General features: G+C 36.5%; 4 protein-coding genes across 5 annotated transcripts; all 4 read left to right on the forward strand.

The window, feature by feature from the left end:
* Nucleotides 1-786: 786 nt before the first annotated feature.
* On the forward strand, nt 787-1856 carry LOC145914366 (coiled-coil domain-containing protein 25-like). The gene has a single exon (XM_083002189.1). The coding sequence runs from the start codon at nt 895-897 to the stop codon at nt 1516-1518; it is 624 nt and encodes a 207-aa protein (XP_082858315.1). The 5' UTR covers nt 787-894; the 3' UTR covers nt 1519-1856.
* On the forward strand, nt 1856-4348 carry LOC145914364 (zinc phosphodiesterase ELAC protein 2-like). Its single transcript, XM_083002187.1, has one exon. It carries the CDS (start codon nt 1914-1916, stop codon nt 4200-4202), a length of 2289 nt encoding a protein of 762 aa, XP_082858313.1. The 5' UTR covers nt 1856-1913; the 3' UTR covers nt 4203-4348.
* On the forward strand, nt 4278-6377 carry LOC145914365 (sin3 histone deacetylase corepressor complex component SDS3-like). The gene is made up of 5 exons (XM_083002188.1): nt 4278-4435; nt 4516-4751; nt 5049-5144; nt 5206-5412; nt 5696-6377. The coding sequence occupies exons 1-5, from the start codon at nt 4372-4374 to the stop codon at nt 5993-5995; spliced, it is 903 nt and encodes a 300-aa protein (XP_082858314.1). The 5' UTR covers nt 4278-4371; the 3' UTR covers nt 5996-6377.
* LOC145914363 (phosphoribosylformylglycinamidine synthase-like) lies at nt 6135-17130 on the forward strand. Of its 2 annotated transcripts, XM_083002185.1 has the most exons (25): nt 6135-6196; nt 6378-6586; nt 6753-6869; nt 6928-7101; nt 7314-7407; nt 7464-7591; nt 7866-8090; nt 8420-8724; nt 8973-9147; nt 9214-9404; nt 9674-9916; nt 10344-10543; nt 10619-10693; nt 11285-11561; nt 11807-11922; nt 12160-12313; nt 12544-12746; nt 13180-13335; nt 13826-14030; nt 14387-14469; nt 14584-14698; nt 14755-14917; nt 15370-15515; nt 16431-16562; nt 16672-17130. In XM_083002185.1, exons 2-25 carry the CDS (start codon nt 6429-6431, stop codon nt 16842-16844), a joined length of 4008 nt encoding a protein of 1335 aa, XP_082858311.1. In that variant the 5' UTR covers nt 6135-6196; nt 6378-6428; the 3' UTR covers nt 16845-17130. The 2 variants fall into 2 exon arrangements, with proteins under 2 accessions (XP_082858311.1, XP_082858312.1); XM_083002186.1 differs by lacking the exon at nt 6135-6196 and having other exon boundaries at nt 6422-6586; nt 10383-10543.
* Nucleotides 17131-17792: the final 662 nt, after the last annotated feature.

Genomic DNA, 17792 nt, shown 5'->3' on the forward strand with positions numbered 1-17792 from the left:
GTAAAATGTGCCTGTTTCTCATTTTTTGACAAAATGTACTGTCCTTACACAATTTCAACGAAAACCGCCGACACAACTTGTAATTACCGACCCGTAATTGTAAAATGTGCCTGTTTCTCATTTTTTGACTTGTAAATCCCTACGTTTAAACGCCTAATATAGGTTCGCTAGGTTTTGTTAAACCTATGTTACCTAAGTCGCCACTTAACTTGCTCAAGTTCTAAAAGTCCTCTGTCACAACGCGCAGGCCCACATCAATTTCTTCTTGTTAGATTTACCGTGGTAAAGTTGTTGTGTCATCTGTGCTTCTAACAAACCACCTGTTTGTACACACCTGGTTGTTGAAGTACCCTGCAGGTCTAAGTATTTTTCAATCGTTTTATAGATTTCAAGGTCCGATGAGGGAGGTAGAGCCGGTGCGGCGCACCATGGTCCCTAATAATTCTAGGATGTCTGTCCATGAATACCAGAAGGGGCCCCCGGACACCACTGTTTGCGTTGAAAAAGATATTTGTATCGTAAAGCCTGGGTTGCTTACTTGATTTCATGTGGTTTTTAAAAATATAGCGTAAACCAATTCAGAAATTTACATAACTCATAACTCTCTGCTGCCCTCTCCGCTGTGAACATGCTGAGCTAGTACGAGTAGTAGTGGTAAGCTTGCTAGTTGCTACTGTTACTGTAGTAATTGGAAAGAAATGTTTGTCAGACAAGTGTTAATTGGTGTTTAGTGCTCGCTGCCAGACCTCGTGTAGATTCTTTCCTTTACAAGGTTACCATTGTTTGTCTGTTAATAGGTTTTTCGCTGCTAATCAAGTCAAAGTGTAGAGGGAAATTCTGTATTGATACTATTTCATGTGTTTTTTGCTTATGTGGCATTTGTCATGATGTGCAATGGTTTTCTATTTTGAAAGTAGGATTTCCGGGACAAGCTACACTATCTATATGGGCATTGACAAGTATGAAAATGAAGATTTGATAAAGTATGGTTGGCCTGAAGATGTTTGGTTTCATGTTGACAAAGTCTCCTCGGCTCATGTTTATCTGAGATGCAAACCCAAAGAATTCATTGATGATATTCCTCCGGAAGTAGTTTCAGACTGTGCACAACTAGTTAAGGCAAACAGCATCCAGGGTAACAAAATGAACAATATTCAAGTTGTCTACACCCCATGGGCTAATTTAAAAAAAACTGGTGACATGGCGGTTGGCCAAGTTGGTTTCTATCGCTCTAAAGATGTAAAGACTACCCATGTAGAGCGACGAATCAATGAAACTGTCAATCGTTTAAATAAAACCAAAGTTGAAAAAGTACCTGACTTGCGACAGGAAAAAGAGGACAGGGAGCGTGCAGAACGAAATGAATTGAAGAAAATTGCGAATGATGAGAGATCAAAACAAAAAGAAGAAATTAAGCGTAAAAAGCAAGAAGCTGAATTGCGTTCATATTCGTCACTATTTGCAGAAGAAAACATGACAAGTAATCAAGGTGGAAGTGATTCGGATGACTTTATGTGAAGATCTACAAAAGAAGATTAGATTTGATAATATCGATGACTATGGTACAAAAATAGCCCAAGGTTATTATATGCATGCACTAATAAACTCTGTATACTGTTTAGGTTTTTATAGGAAAAGTGGGATATTTTTGTTTGTTCTCACATAGCAAGAAATGATCTTTTTTTTGGTGTCCAATGTCAGTTTTTTAAATTGCCACATAACAATTAGTTTTATACATTACAAGTTAACCATTGTTTTGCAGTGTGTTAATTTACTTTACCATACTGCTCAATCAGATATGCGAATTGAAATATACTGAACAGTGTCGGAAGTAAAGCATTTTTTCAAATTTCAGATTTGCTGTATGTAAAAATATATATGTAACTTTTTTTATAATTTCACTGCAGTAAAAAATGATGCACAATGTGCGTTGGAAAACATGCAACTTTGAAAAGATGTATCTTTCTGTTATGAGAAGAAACTTTGTTGCCACCAAAGTGTGTTACTCTGACTTTCGTCGTAAGTGGAGGTCAATCCTCAATGAAGTTGTTGATTCCCCCAAAAAAGCCAAAAAATCGAATAATTTTGAGCATTCAGAAAGTACTCTAGTAACTGTGTTAAAAGCTGGCCCAGAATCGATGGCCTCACTGAGTATTGAATGTTCTGGTATTGGAGGAAAATCAGTTTCACTATTCGATGTACAAGGAAGTGTGTTCCACCATCAAGTTTGCAATTTAAGACCAAAAATCAAACGTCCCAAGAATTTGTTTTTTTCATCGATAGATGAAAGTAAGCTGATAAGTTGTTTGGCGCCAAATTTTTTTTTCGGTGAAGATGTAATAAATGTTTATGGGCCAAAGGGAATTCACAAGGCTCTTGATACTGTATGTCATAATTTTAAATCAACATTGCGCCATAACCAGATTTTGTCCTGTTTGGCAGTGAACGAGTTGCACTCTGATACAATGGACGTCAAAGACAATGATTTAGGCATCAAAATGGTTGAGATTGTTGCTAATAGAATACCTACCATATCATACATTATCAACTTAAGTTTAGTGTGTGTTGGAATAAGTTCAAAAAAATGCCTGGAGTTGGGTATCAATTTGAATAAAAATCCTAAAGATTTTATGACCAGTGAAGACTACATCCAGTACAAAGAGTTTGTTGCCTGCTTAAAAGCAATGAAACCTGCAATGGATCCAGAAACTGGTTTGACAATATTACCTGAAGAAATATCTGAAAAGCCTAAACCTTCTAAGCTGCTGTACGTCTGCTGCCCGACACCAAATCATTTTCTAGAACTTCAAAGAAGCAAGTATTTTTTGCAGTTAGATGGTGTGAAAATGGTTGCCCACATGGTACCCAATTATATTGCAACATCATATCAGTATAAAAAGTGGACTAGTATTTTTCCACCTGACTGTACACACATATGGCTGGACTCGAACAAAACAGAACCTTCATTACTTTATCCTGAAATACACAGAAAAATCTTACATAATGTAGACCCAGTTTTGTTTCCAATGCATGGCAAGGATGGTTCTATGAAAAACTTGACATCATCACTATCTAGTTTGGTACAGAATTCTTGTGATCCTTATACATATAACATTGGTGATGAAGTTAAAACATTACGACCAAATACACATCGCTTTCAGCAAATGTTAGAACGATCTGAGTACTATGCTAGCCGTCTTGCTTTGCTTGAGCCCACACAAGATGCTGTTGCTTCAAAACAGTACCCACGATTAATTGTGCTTGGCAGTGGAGGACCAGATATAAGTAGGGTAAGAGCTGGACCCAGTTACTTTCTTCAGACAACTCCAGAATCTTCCATACTAATTGACTGTTCCTTAGCATCATACACACAGATGTATCATCACTTTGGGCCTGACGAAATTAAAAAGGTGCTTCGTACCATTAAAGTAATATTTGTATCCCACAGACATTTGGATCACTTTGGTGGTTTGCTAGAAATGATGCTTAAAATCAGACAAAACTCTAAACATCAAAAGATCTTTGTGCTTCTGCCAGTATTCACACTAAGCTTTGTCCGAAAATACTGCACAGCTTTTGATCATGACAATCTAAACTATATTGTGCCACATGAATTGAGCAGCCAAAAAGAAAATCAACTAAACAGGATGGCAGCACTTCTTAACATAAAGTACATCAAACCAGTGCAAGTAGACCATGGAGTGAAGACCCATGGAGTTGTACTGCAGGGAAGAGACTGGAAAGTTGTGTACTCATCTGACACACTGCCAATGTGCAAAAACCTTATCAGTGAGGGTTTTGAGGCTGATCTCCTAATTCACGACTGTTTGTATTTCTTTGATAATCACCGCCTTGAAACTAAATTGAAACGCCATTCTGTGCGAACCGATGCAATAGAAACTGCCCATGCAATGAAAGCCAAAAATCTCCTTTTAACGCATTTCAGTGGAAGTAATCCTTTGGTTGCACCAATTGACTTGCATGATAAAGGTGCATACAGAGGCAATGTACTATGCGCCATGGACAACATGGAATTGACAATGGATACCCTATCTCGCTATACACACACTCATGAAATGTTACAAACAGTATTTTCAACAACAATTGAACGTTTTCTCGAAAATCATGTGAATACTGTTAAAAAGACGGAACATATAAAGTATTCATATGAACAAATTAAAAAAATTGGGCAAGATTTATGATGACCTTTGCTGTGGTCAGCTAATGTAAACACTGCTTGTCTTAATTGTTGCCAATTTGTATTTCTGTAAAAAAACAATAATTGAAAAGACACATAACATAACTTGTTTTATTATAAATTTGCGTTTTGATTCCAGACAAACATATCTAAACCTAATATAGTGGGCTGATATGTCCTTCATGGATGATTATGATAGTTTTGATGAAGGGGGTGCCACTACAGGAAGAAAACAAGGTATGTACATGGTTGGTTGTTTGATTGTGATATAGATCTCTTAGACGAATGCATGTTAATGAACAGTCATGTTGTTTAAGCATCGTGTGATGAAGACACAGATGATGCAAGTGAAACCGATAGGGCACGGCGTGAGGAAGCCACAGAAATCAAAGAACAAATGTACAGGGAAAAATTGGCTCAGCTAAAACAGCAAATTGAACAGTTACATGGTGGAACATTACCAGAGTTTTGTCGCAAGCAAAAAAAGCTAGAACAAGCTTTTAAAGAGCGCCAAAAACAAATTCAAGTGTACCATGCCTACTTAATGTCAAAGGTATGTTTCAACAATCTTGTTTAGTAGTTGAAAACAGGGCTTTGCAAACAATCTTACACAAAGCACAACATTATGTCTTTCATAAAGTGTGTCTCTCCAAGAGAGTTTTATAGTTTCATTACAAAAAAACTGTGGCAATAAAGTATCCAAATATCACGGTCAAACATGAGGTGTTGCCGAAAATGTTAACCTGTCAAAAAGGTCTCCAGTGTAAAAGTTTGGGAAGCCCTGTTTTATAATGTAGTGCAGGATAAAACTGAAATGTTTGAGAAAAATCATAGTAATTATTTCTCTTAGATTGAAAAAGAATACCAGAAAGAGCAAACAGAAATAATTGACGAATTTGAAAACAAAAAGAGTGAAGTAAAAGAAAGTCTGATTGCAGAACTAGAAGTAAGTGATTTTTTTTACCCCATTGCCTATGCACTGTTTGTAACTATGTCATGCAACGAAGGAAAAAAAGAAACAAATTGAGTCAGAACGTCATACAATGGAGTTAACAGGAGCTTTTAATCCATCAATGGAAATAAAAGCGGTGACAAGGAAGTTAAGAAGAAGAGCAAACGAACCTGCACCCACTTTGAATGAGAAGAGGAGAAAACCAAGTCCAACACAGATTGTGTTTGGTTTGTCAGAAGAAGAAATTATTGAAGATCTCAAGGTAAATTTTTTACAAGAATAAAAATTCTGCGGTATGTTACATTAGTCTATGGTTTATTGACTGTTATAGTTTTATTGCACTTCTTGTGAACTACTGTTTTTTGAAACCCTTTTTTTAATAGCACATACATAATTTGCACCTGAATTAACTAAAAGCTCATGGAATCTATGGCTGTCAGAATAAAGTTATTTAATAATTCAAAATATTGCCAGCACAGAAAAAAAGATTGTTGTGCATTAACTTTGCTCCGATAATGGATTGAACATTCGTATTTATGTTGCAGACTTTAAACAAAGGAAAAGTGTACAAGCCAATTTCAATCGACTCCAGCAGCATCCATGCATTTCACCAGGGTGATTGTCGCATTGAAAACGGAAAGCTGTGGTATGACCGACAATGGTTCCATACTAGTCAGCCGATCTATCTAGAACAACAAAAGGAAACCTCTCGCATTTGTGGAGTGATCGTGGCTATCACTGAGCGAGACATATGGATTCGTAAACTTTCAGATGGTTCAAAAATTAGAATTTTTGTGTCTCAGCTCCAACGTGGAAAATGTGGCATTAAGCGAAGATTGCTGTAGCAACAATTCTTTTTTCTCATCTTGCTTATTACTGTAATAAAAATATATATTTTTATCGTAGTTTTGAAACCATGCATGTTTGCAAACTGTTTGTACATTACATGAAACATAGTGTTTAAATGTAAATATGTTTTTGCAGACAACGGTAAACAATAATCTAGTGATTTTTTGCATGTACATCAAAAGTACCTAAGAAACAAAGTATGTATTGCTACATTTTTTTGTGTTACTTCGTGGGCAATTTTGAGAATATCCAGTAATTTTTGCTCTCTGTTCTCAAATTTTGTAGTCCAAGAAATGCATACCCAACAGCATATGTATATTTACTGTTCATTTTTATCAAGTGACAGTTTGACATGTTGCTTTTCTTTTCATATTTCAGGTATCTAGTACTCAATTCAGGTTAGTGTCAGGCTAGCCTGTTACACCAAAGATGGTAATATTACATTATTACCAACTAGCAACTGGCAGCCAAACAGTAGTTACCAATAAAATTGACGAGTTGCTAGGGAACCAATTGAATAATTGTTGCAGAGAAATATGTTATAATGTCTGGTTGGAAGATTATCAAATTGAAGAGGAACAGAAAAGGTAAATTATTAGGACATTGTGTCTAAAGAAAGAAAGAAGTAGGTTTTGCTTAAAACTGATTCAAAAGAATCTTTTTAATTTTGACCAAATTAAACATGGTAGAGCAGTATATTTTGCCTATTAAAAGTGATGCTCCATAGTCTAGCTAAATTTTTCATATTTGCAGGAAATTGGAGTGGATTCTTAAAGTATTTAACAATGCAGAAGATTTAAATTTAGAAAAACCATACCTCGAAGAATCTGATGATGTGCAAAAATCGATCCTTTTTGAAGTTGGGCCAAGGTTGTGTAGTGAAACCTTGCTATATGTTGGTGACAAATCATCTTGACTTCATCTGTAGATTGAACCAGAGAACCCCATTTTGCACTAATGCGACAGCAATATGTCATAATGTTGGGCTTGCATTTGTTAAGGGAATTGAGATTTCATGGCGATTCAAGTTTCATGGAGAAAATCTTAAAATCCATGAAAGCGATATTTTGGACATTATTCAAGATAAAATGACTCAATGCAGGTAAACTTTACTGACTGTGTCTAAAAGAATAAAACAACTCTTATTAAATCTTGTAGAGCAGCTTGCAATTATTGATAAATTTGATGATCACGAATCACTTGCTTTATTTCTTGTATAACTTGTCTAAAAAATCAGATACCCAAGTCTTTGTTGACCATTAGAATGTTTCGTGATTCTGATACTCTTTCAAAGAGTTTTATATGTATGTACAGGTACACAACACCTTTAAAAACATTGGAGTCTAAAATTGAAGTCCAACCGTGGTTTGAAATTGATGTCATTCATGGAAGAAGTAAAGCTCTGGAGGTCAGCAACACTTTTATCATCAAGTGAAGATTATGTGGTTTATCAATATGTGTTAGGTTGCAAGTGATCAACTTGGACTTGCGTTTGATGATTGGGACATAAAGTTTTACTCTAATTTATTCCGCCACGAACTACAGCGCAATCCTACTTCCGTGGAATGTTTTGATCTCGCCCAATCCAACAGGTATTGCGTAAAATTCATTGTTTATGTAGCTGTAAGCTCTACATAGTAACATGTATTGTTCAGTGATAAATCCTAAAACAAGTCAACAAACTTTAGATATATATATTTTACCAAAATATTCCCTTGGTCGTACCCAGCTAGCTAGGCTCAAACATTTATAGCATTGTGTGCTGAAAGTACACATAAAAAAGGTTTCTCGTTTATGTTTTTTGCATATTTTAACTTATTTTCCTGAAGATTTTAAATCAACTTTGGTTTCACAATCTATTTGCAGTGAGCACAGTCGACATTGGTTTTTCAAAGCAAGAATGCAAATTGACGGAATCGATAAGCCACACTCCCTGTTTGAACTTGTTACAAATACAATTGAGCACAGTAACAAAAATAATGTAGTTGCTTTCCGTGATAATGGAAGTGTAATTGAAGGTTTTGATGTGGATATGTTTGCAGTTGAAAAACCAGGATTCCCTTCACCACTGAAACAAACCAAGCAACTTCAGTAGGTTTTTAAGTTGACTTTAAATTACTTGGGCTGGGTCTACACACTTGCTTTAGCTTGCACTTTTTTTGTTTGTTTTATTTTAAACTGGCATCCAAACTTTGGTCCCAATGAAGAAACAAAGCACGCATTGGTACAAAGCATGTGTGTGGACATGGCCTTTAATACTGAGTGTAATGTTTTAATTTCCATGATTTCATGTAACTTGCATCTCTTGCTAGAGTAGTACTTTCTATCACAAAAAAAATTATTACTAGTACATTGTAAGCGGATTTTTATGATAAAATTGCGTGTTCAAATTCAGAAATAATTTTTTTTTTCATTTTTAGGCACATCACTTTGACGGCAGAAACGCACAATTTTCCCACTGGTGTTGCACCTTTTCCTGGTGCAGCAACAGGCACAGGAGGGCGACAGAGAGATCAACATGCCATAGGTCGTGGAGCCCATGTAGTTGCAGGGACTGTAGGTTACTGTGTTGGAAATCTAAATCTTCGCTCAAAAAGTCTTCCATGGGAAGATGGCGGGACTTGGCCTAAATGCAGAAACTTGGCTGAAGCTGGTAAGATCATAATAGAAGGAAGCAATGGTGCAAGTGAATATGGAAACCAGTTTGGGGAACCTGTTATAACTGGTAAGTAAACTTAACTTTAGTTGCAAGAAATTGTATTATTTGTTCACCTCTGGTTCATGGTTAAAATACTAACTGTCTTAACATTTGACCAGAACGCTGTTCATTAAGAAATCTAAAGACTTTTTAAAGAGTTCTGCTTAGAGACCGTTTGTGGACACTAGTGTATATTTTTCTTATTTGCAATTTTTTTGTGCTCTTTTTACTCAAACTCATGCTGTTACAATCAACACAAAACATTCTTATTTCAGGTTTTTTTAGATCTTTTGGTATGAAGTTACCAAGCGGGGAAAGGAGGGAATGGTTGAAGCCGATTATGTTCAGTGGTGGAATTGGAAGTGTATCAGATTCCAATGTGAAGAAAATTGAACTAAATAAAGATACAACAGAACTGCTTGTTGCTAAGATTGGAGGGCCACCATACAGGTGTATATGTCTTTATTGTGGTATTGTAGGATATTAAACAATTTGTTACGTATATTGTTGTTATAGAATCGGTGTCGGAGGTGGTTGTGCATCATCGCTCATGCACGGAGAAAATGATGCAGGTCGGGATTTTAATGCTGTGCAGCGGGGAGACGCTGAAATGCAACAAAAATTGCAACGGGCTATAAGAGCTTGCATTGAAATGGACAAAAGTAACCCAATCCTTTCCATTCATGATCAAGGAGCAGGTGGAAATGGTAATTTATAGATCATGCTTGTCTTTGTCTACTCAAAGGAATTTAATTGCAAAAATATTAATCTGTGATAAAGTGTACATGTGGTGCTTCTCATGGTATGACCATAATGAATTTGTAAAACCAACAATATGTATACAGGGTTAAATGCTTTTCCAGTTGTGTGAAGACCACAACCACAAGATATGTGCACTTGTCACTCACTTAAACTAGGATGCGTTAAAAAATCCCAAAAGTTTTTATGTGTCTAATATGTTATGGCTTAATTTCAGGAAATGTGCTAAAGGAAATTGTGGAGCCCTCAGGGGCTGTTATTTACTCTAAAGCTTTTGCACTGGGTGATAAAAGTTTAAATTCACTTGAACTTTGGACTGCTGAGTATCAAGAGTCTGATGCCATTCTTGTCGACAAAAGTAAAATGCAATTATTGAGGAGCATTTGCAAAAGGGAGCGGTGTCCACTTGATGTCGTGGGGGAGCTTAATGGCAGTGGCAGAATTGTGTTGTCTGAACAAGGTTTAAATTATTTTTTTAGTATGTGTGAATTTTTTAAACATTCGGTCACTTTAATGCTTTGTTTTGCAAAACAACATTGGCTCGTAGTTATGAGGTAATTTTTTTCAATTTATTCAGACCACAATACACCCTGTGAAATCACTCTGGTAGCTCAGTTGGTAGAGCGTTAGGCCTGGTAAGCCCAGATTCATAACTTCAAACCTCACCAGGAGCTTGATTTTTCAGATCTCGCTCCGATTGGTCAGGAAAAAAGTGTCTGATCCAGTTGGGCTGCAATGCCTTAGCTGCGAAGCCTGTAAACCCAATGATACTTTATTTAGTATGAACAACTACACAATAGGCCAGCATTTATGCACTCTCAATACACAAAAGTAACATATATACAATATTTAAAACATTTAGAAAGAAAAAAATACTTTTCAAACAGGGCTTACGCAGTCCATGATTTATAAAACAACTTGTGCAGAAACATGTGATTCTACACCCGCTAAACTTCCTCGTTTGAGTGATATTGACGTTAGACATCCTGTTGACTTGGACCTGGATCTTGTGCTCGGAAAAATGCCACAAAAGTTGTACTGCCTTATTTCGATTGAACGCATGTTGCAAGCAATCGACACAGAAAATGTAAATGCTTTTCCTTCTTGTTATAATGACTATTCAATTAAAAATTATTTTTTTGAAGTTGTTTTATTATTTTAGATCTTGTTCAATGAGGCATTGGAAAGAGTACTTCAACTTCCCGCAGTTGCTAGCAAGAGGTTTTTGACAAACAAGGTATATATTTATTGCAAAGCCTAGTATTCATTTTTTTGTAATGTTATGTGCGGATTCCACCCTGGTTTTATTTTTTTCAATATAACATGGCTTTAGGAAAATGGAAAAAGTTCTTTAAATGTCCCAGTATTTTTTTCTTCAAATCTGCACTTTACATCAGAACAAAATCCATTGAATGTAAACATAATATGTTTTGGGGACTGGTGAATAACTAACTGCACACTGGCGTTTGAGAAACACTGGTTTAAACATGCATGATTTAACCTTATTCATAGCCGTAAAACTAGCTCTTTGTCACATGTGGTATCTGACAAATTTACACATCATCTTCACATTTTTTGCATAGGAAACTGATGATGCCTATGTAGGTGAAATAAATTTTTAAAGTTTATTAATAAACCCACTGACATTAATCTAAAGAATGTTGTCCTGTAAATCTGGAAGCACTACAGTTCTAATTCATGATTTTATTGCTACAAAAGGCCTTCTAATTTGTCAAATCATTTATTCATTTTAAAGCTTTATATAAGCATTAGAACTAATAATGTTTTTATAGTGACCATTTATATGGTGTTTTCCACTATTTGTTAGGTTGATAGATCAGTAACGGGTTTGGTTGCCCAGCAACAGTGTGTAGGGCCGTTGCACACTCCTCTTGCTGATGTTGCTGTGACCTGTTTGTCACATTTCACAACTAAAGGAACTGCCACAGCCATTGGGGAACAGCCAATCAAAATGCTGGTGGATGAGTGCAGCGGTGCCAGAATGGCAGTTGGAGAGTCGTTAATGAATATTATGTTTGCAGCTGTGTCTGATATTAAAGATGTTAAATGCAGTGCAAACTGGATGTGGCCTGCAAAACTCCCAGGTGGGGAATATTTTCAAAACCGTTGCCACACAGTTAGGTGTAAAAATTGCAAAAACCCTTAAAATGTGAAAATAATGTTTACGTCATGTGAAAACATTAACTCACACAACAGACAAAAAATCATACAAACTGTAAGATATTGTTTTCTACAGTAATCAAAAAATGTTAATTTGATCCACACATATTTAATTTTTTTTTTCTTATTATGAGTAAACCCTTCTATATATCAGTAAAAATGTTGGTAGGTGAGGGAGCTCGATTGAGAGCAGCTTGTGAGTCCATGTGTGCAGTGATGAAAGAGCTTGGAATCGCTGTTGATGGTGGAAAAGACTCGCTTAGCATGGCCGCAACTGTTGGAGAGGTACAAGTTATTCTGGCACTTACTTTAGTATACATCTGTGTTTCTTTTTCAATGGAAGAATACAAAGCAAAAAATTTTGCACAAAAAATTGTAAAAGTTTGACATTTGAGATAAACAGTTTGCCATTTGAGAGATATTCAAATGTTGCATTTTGTAAACACATTATTGCCACATATTAACATTTCCAAATAATTTAAAACCAAAAGATTGCAAGTTACAGCATTATTCTCATTCCAGGACATAGTAAAGGCACCTGGAGCACTGGTCATTTCTGCATATGTTCCTTGTGTTGACGTCACACTAACAATAACCCCAGACTTAAAATGTCCCATTGAAGAACAATCTGGATGGCTGCTGTATGTGCCAATGAGCACATCACCACCACATTTAGGTAACTTGGTGTTATATTGGTGTTTAATTTACAGCTGTAATGTTCATTATAAAAGAAGCATTAAGTTTAATTTAACAACAAACTGCAATCTTACTGCTCTAAACCCTTGAACCTTTGCAGCAAATAATATTGTTCTATCAGAGAACCTGTTTCAATGGCTTTCTTATCTTGTCTGCCATTAGACAATTCAAAATTTCAATCAATTTTTTTATTTCTTTCTAATTTGACAGGTGGAAGTGCATTGGGTCAATGTTTCAGTCAACTGGGTGACAAAGTTCCAGACCTTGATGACCCAGCACTATTTCTCAGTGCTTGGAACACGACACAGCATCTTATTGTGAAGCAACTCATAACAGCTGGACATGATGTGAGTGATGGTGGGCTTGTGACTTGTTTGCTGGAGATGGCATTTGCGGGAAATAGAGGATTGGAGGTAAAAGAAACAACAATTTTTTGTTTAATGAATATTTGCTGCCACACTATAGAATGCATTGTGTTTAATTTGACTTTTAAATGGCAAAGTATTTGTGTATTTTGAGATTCCCTGTTTTACTTGTTTTGAATTTTTTCCTCTGCACAAGACTATTCACTTGCGTTAAAAGGAAGTTTGGAATTCACATAGATACATCAAACATGTAATTTACAACAATTTCAATTCTTGACATATTTTGTTTTTTCTAGTATAAATGTTTTGACAAACAAATAATTATCTTTGTTGAGTTCCAAATTAATACCTATCCTAAATGAATAGCCTCTGAATACAGAGACTTTAACCCATTCCTTAACAGGTTAGATCCACAATCTAGATGTTTTTCTGCATTCATTTATTTACTAATCACACCTATTCAAAAAAGCTTGTGTTGTAGATTTCTTGTGCAGCAGATTGTTCAGTGCTGGAATATTGGTTTTCTGAGCGTCTTGGGGTTGTTTTGGAAGTAAAAGACAAGAAATATGTGATTGAAGCTTACAAATCGGCTGGTGTTAACTGTGTATGTCTAGGAAAAAGCATCATACAGAGAAATGTACATGTTTGGTTATTATCAGTAAATTTACATTTGTTGAAACTTCTGTGCATTTTTTTCTTTATTATCACAAGTGTGTGCCAGATTTGGCTGACAATAGGCTTGTGTGTGGGACTGGGCTTACTTTTCTGAAATTTGTTGTGAAAAAAACAAATTTAAAATCTAACTTATTAGTTATGCCAAATGTGCAGCTTTTAATGCAGTGATTCCCAATCTTTTTGTGTTTGCGTACCACTTGGAGGTAAAACAATTTCGACGCGTACCACCTACTTGAGTGTTACAAAGTTACCTAGGGGATGAAGTAACAAACATTTTGAGATCACTTAGAATTTAGTGAATTAGAACTATATCCGCAAATTACGGAAAGGTCCTCGCATACCACCAGGAATGCTGCCGGTTGGGAAACACTGTTCTAATGGAATTTAGGCTTTGTTTAGGCCACATTTGATATACAAATAATACTTTTTTATGAAATTTATCTTTGCAACAGATAAGAATTGAGTACAATGGCACCATGCTGGTGGATGGCAAATCGACCAATCAACTTCGAGACACTTGGGAAAGTACAAGCCAGGCTTTGGACAAGTTGCAGTGTGAAGAAAAATGTGTCGTGGCGGAACAGGAATGGATGATGGAATGTCAGTCAGATCCCAGCTACAAAATCACCTTCGATCATCTGCCTTTGACACAGACAGGTAACTGGAGTTTTGGAAAAAAATAGGCTACCGTTCAAAATGAATGAATCAACTCCAGGGATGTTAAGATCTGGCACCTTTTTATCGTTTTCACTTCTTTGTTGTAAAAAAAAAATTTTTTTCTCCCTTTTTCATTTCGTTGAAAAGAAAAGCAGCTACGAAAATTAAAGCTTTTGGGAATGTGCTGTATTAAGCCGCAGAACTTTGCTAGAATGTCCAAACATTACATATTGCGTGTGGGCAAGCATTGTTTAGTTGCAGATGGTTTTCAAATTATCCTCTGTCATAGAGTGGACTCAATAGTATTGCACGTTTGCCTTGTAAGTTGCCTTTAATTCCTAATTTTCTTTTATCAGATGTTAAAGTGGCGATTTTACGAGAAGAGGGAAGTAATGGCGACCGAGAAATGGCGGCAGCATTCTATACAGCTGGATTCCAGGTGTGCTTGTGCAATAAAAAAATGCGTTTTATCATTTGTAAAGTTTATTTTAACATTGCCTTGTGTTTATTTTTCGGGACACGAAAATGCCTTAATTTTGAGATGTATTTTCAGCCGTGGGATATTACAATGCAAGACCTGATTAATGGAGAAATTTCATTGGACAGATTTAGGGGCATGGTCTTTGTGGGCGGGTTTAGTTACGCCGATGTCTTCGGGTCAGCCAAAGGTACGTTTTGCACCGATGTCCCCCGTTTACAAATACGTTAAAGCTGCAAAATGCAGGTTGGGCCGCTTGCTGCCTGTTTAACAAGGCCGTCTCGGATCAATTGAATCACTTTAAAAGGAGAAAAGACACATTTTCGCTTGGAGTATGCAACGGCTGCCAGCTGATGGCGCTGTTAGGATGGGTTGGAAAGGAGAAAAGTTTGGATGATTTTTCGTTATGGTGCGATTTTTTTTTTGTCTTCTATTTCGGTAACACAATATTGTTTCCCAACCGGTCCGCGTTAATTTTTACCCAATTTCCCAATACTTGTTTTTCCCATAATTAATTTCTTAATGCCAAGAGCATGTTTCAACCATATTACATTATTATTTTTTTTTGCATTACAGTAACGTATTATGTTTATTACGTTTTACTTAGAGTTGTTTAATAAATTTATCAGTCCGCACAGTGTGCAACAAGGTTGGGAACCACTGCTCTAACATATAAAGGAGAGAATATTATATATAATGTTACACCATCGAAAATGCGACACTTCAAAATAAATAAACAAAACTTGTCTTTATTGCAATAATATTTGGAATTGCTCTTATTTTTTCCACGTAGACTTGTTTTTCATCTAAATGCACTGGTGAAAGTTACGATAACGTATAATAATTTTGTATTTACAACAGCAAGCAGCCACCCGTGTACCTCGCCCCGAATGCTTCGAATCGTTTCGAATCCCGATTTGTGTCGGTGAAAATCGAATCCAGCCACTCAATTATGATGAAAGGAATGGAGGATTCGATACTTGGGGTGTGGGTTGCCCATGGTGAAGGCAAGCACACAAACAGCTCATATCAAATTTTATGTTAAACCTAAAGCATTTATTTTGCTAAAGTCCCATCAGTGAGGCTCATGCAAACATAAAAAGCGACTACAATTGTTTAATTCCTTACTTTGAAGTGTAATACTGATGCTACCCACACTCAGCATGTTGGCTGAAACTGTATTAATGTATTCGTGCCACTGAAATGCAATATATTATTTTTGTTAGTAGGCGTTGCATATCAGGGATGTACAACTCAAATGAGGACGCGTGATAAAATATTTCACACCATTCGGTCGCATGGCCCCTGCCACTGTTTAACGTAATTATTAGTATTTTGAAAACACTATTTGGACGCGTCAATAACTTGAAAGAACTTTGAACAGTTTGTATACAATGAAAAGTGTTTAAAAGCCATTATAAGAGCCATTACAAATTAAAAGCCATTATAACATAACAGAAAACATACCGTTGGGTTTTACGCCTGCCATTTTTCAACCGATGGGGTTTTAAATTTGTGTGCCCTGTTGTATATTATCTCACTGCCAGTATGGCTTTCAAACTGACTCCAATTTTATGTACATGTAAGTACCGCCAGAAGATATTATTCTTAACGTTAATTACGTAATAATATGTCGGCCCCATACCCATTTTCACCAGAGATTAATCTCTTTGCTTGATGACGAGTATGGTATCAGGTTGTCATTGAACGCAGTATATTTCTACCTTTCAATTCTCTGTTCCGCAATGCCAGTCAATTTTGCGGCCTTTTTAGCAGTTGTGTGCATCGGTAGCAACAAATTTTAATTAGTTTACTTCGGAGTTTTGGTTTGTATACCCGGTCAGTAATACACCAAACTATATGGCGTACTTTAAAAGTAATCCAGCGCTCTTTTCTTGGCGTTTATTCCATCATTTGTTCAGGTCGTTTTCAAATTCAAGGTGATGCTTTGTTGGACAGCTTGACTAGAAGTAAATGTGTTCCTCTACGTTACGTAGACCATGACGGTAGAGCAACCGAACGATATCCCCTTAATCCAAACGGATCACCGCAAGGTAAAACTACTTCTTGTGTTGATTTACACATAAACGCTTCGTGTCAATTGTAGAGACACACAAGTTGTAGGGGCAATTTAGCATCCATGCCTAATTTGACTATTTTTAGGGCTTGCTGGCCTATGTTCTGCCGATGGACGTCATCTTGCTGTAATGCCACATCCGGAAAGATGCTTTAAATTGTGGCAGTTTCCATGGAAACCGGCGTCCTGGCAACACATGCCACAATCTCCGTGGCTAAGAATGTTCCAGAACGCTCTTATTTGGTGCAATAAAAACTAAATTAAGTTTTTGTATACTTCTTCACTGCGTCGCAATTTGCAATTGATGTTTCATAAATTGTCAATGCTGTGACCCTAAATTGTGTCAAGACGAATCAATGCTTTTTACCTAAAATTGTGTTGCACCCATTTGCAATATTTCCCTGTTTTGTAGTTAACAATACAAAACACGTCTACTGTCGATTTGATTTCTGTTTCAACGCAGCAAACTACAGCTGTCATTGTGTTAATCGTTTCGACTTCGATTCGCAACAAATAAGCTGCGTTCAAAACTTACATGGTTGTTGGTGGGCAAAATCGGGAATACAAAAGGTATTCCAAGTAATGGAAAGGAGTCCGAAATCGCCTAAAACAAACATCAGTTACGTTTTGCGAACCGAAGAGAAAACCAGCCAGCGGAACGACATTCATCCCACAGGAACGTCGTTGAAAGTCGGTCCTATGTAAAGTACAAGTGTTTGCAAAGCTTTACGTTAGATCTCGTGGAATATCCAGCCCTCATCTTTCGACAGGCAAAAATAATATTACTTTCATGCTCTGTCTTTTGGTTTGCTTTATGGAGTCGGTCATTTATAATATTCGACTTAACTGATTTTTGGTATAGTTGGTTGCGTTTAGCTGCAGCGGAAGGGATACACCGACCCTGTGATGTTTATATTAATATAGAACCTAATTACTGCGTGTTTTCGAATGATTATTTCAATTTGAAGAAACAAGAATGGCCATAATTTGCATTTTGGACTGATGTCGTGTTTTTTGTATGACATCTTTTCCAAAAGTATTGCTTAACGGTTGGATCATTGTTTAAGCGTCGGCTCTGTTGGTGTGCCTTTTTCCCGTTGTTAACCCTGATACTCAAATAACTCCCAAGTCACTGTAACACTTTGGGCGTCTGAGGACTATTTCAGTTATTTATGTCTTTAGTCAACCCAAGCACAATGTTGGTTAG

Source organism: Ascidia mentula, chromosome 9 (assembly GCF_947561715.1).
Source record: "Ascidia mentula chromosome 9, kaAscMent1.1, whole genome shotgun sequence".
Lineage (NCBI taxonomy): Eukaryota > Metazoa > Chordata > Ascidiacea > Phlebobranchia > Ascidiidae > Ascidia > Ascidia mentula.

Coding starts and splice junctions, on each gene's coding strand:
- LOC145914366 (XM_083002189.1), top strand. CDS start 895: ATGGTTTTCTATTTTGAAAGTAGGATTTCCGGGACAAGCTACACTATC.
- LOC145914363 (XM_083002185.1), top strand. CDS start 6,429: ATGGTAATATTACATTATTACCAACTAGCAACTGGCAGCCAAACAGTA. Junction 7,592..7,865: donor GATCTCGCCCAATCCAACAG/GTATTGCGTAAA, acceptor ATCTATTTGCAG/TGAGCACAGTCGACATTGGT. Junction 16,563..16,671: donor TCCAAACGGATCACCGCAAG/GTAAAACTACTT, acceptor GACTATTTTTAG/GGCTTGCTGGCCTATGTTCT.
- LOC145914365 (XM_083002188.1), top strand. CDS start 4,372: ATGTCCTTCATGGATGATTATGATAGTTTTGATGAAGGGGGTGCCACT. Junction 4,752..5,048: donor ATGCCTACTTAATGTCAAAG/GTATGTTTCAAC, acceptor TATTTCTCTTAG/ATTGAAAAAGAATACCAGAA. Junction 5,413..5,695: donor AAATTATTGAAGATCTCAAG/GTAAATTTTTTA, acceptor TTTATGTTGCAG/ACTTTAAACAAAGGAAAAGT.
- LOC145914364 (XM_083002187.1), top strand. CDS start 1,914: ATGATGCACAATGTGCGTTGGAAAACATGCAACTTTGAAAAGATGTAT.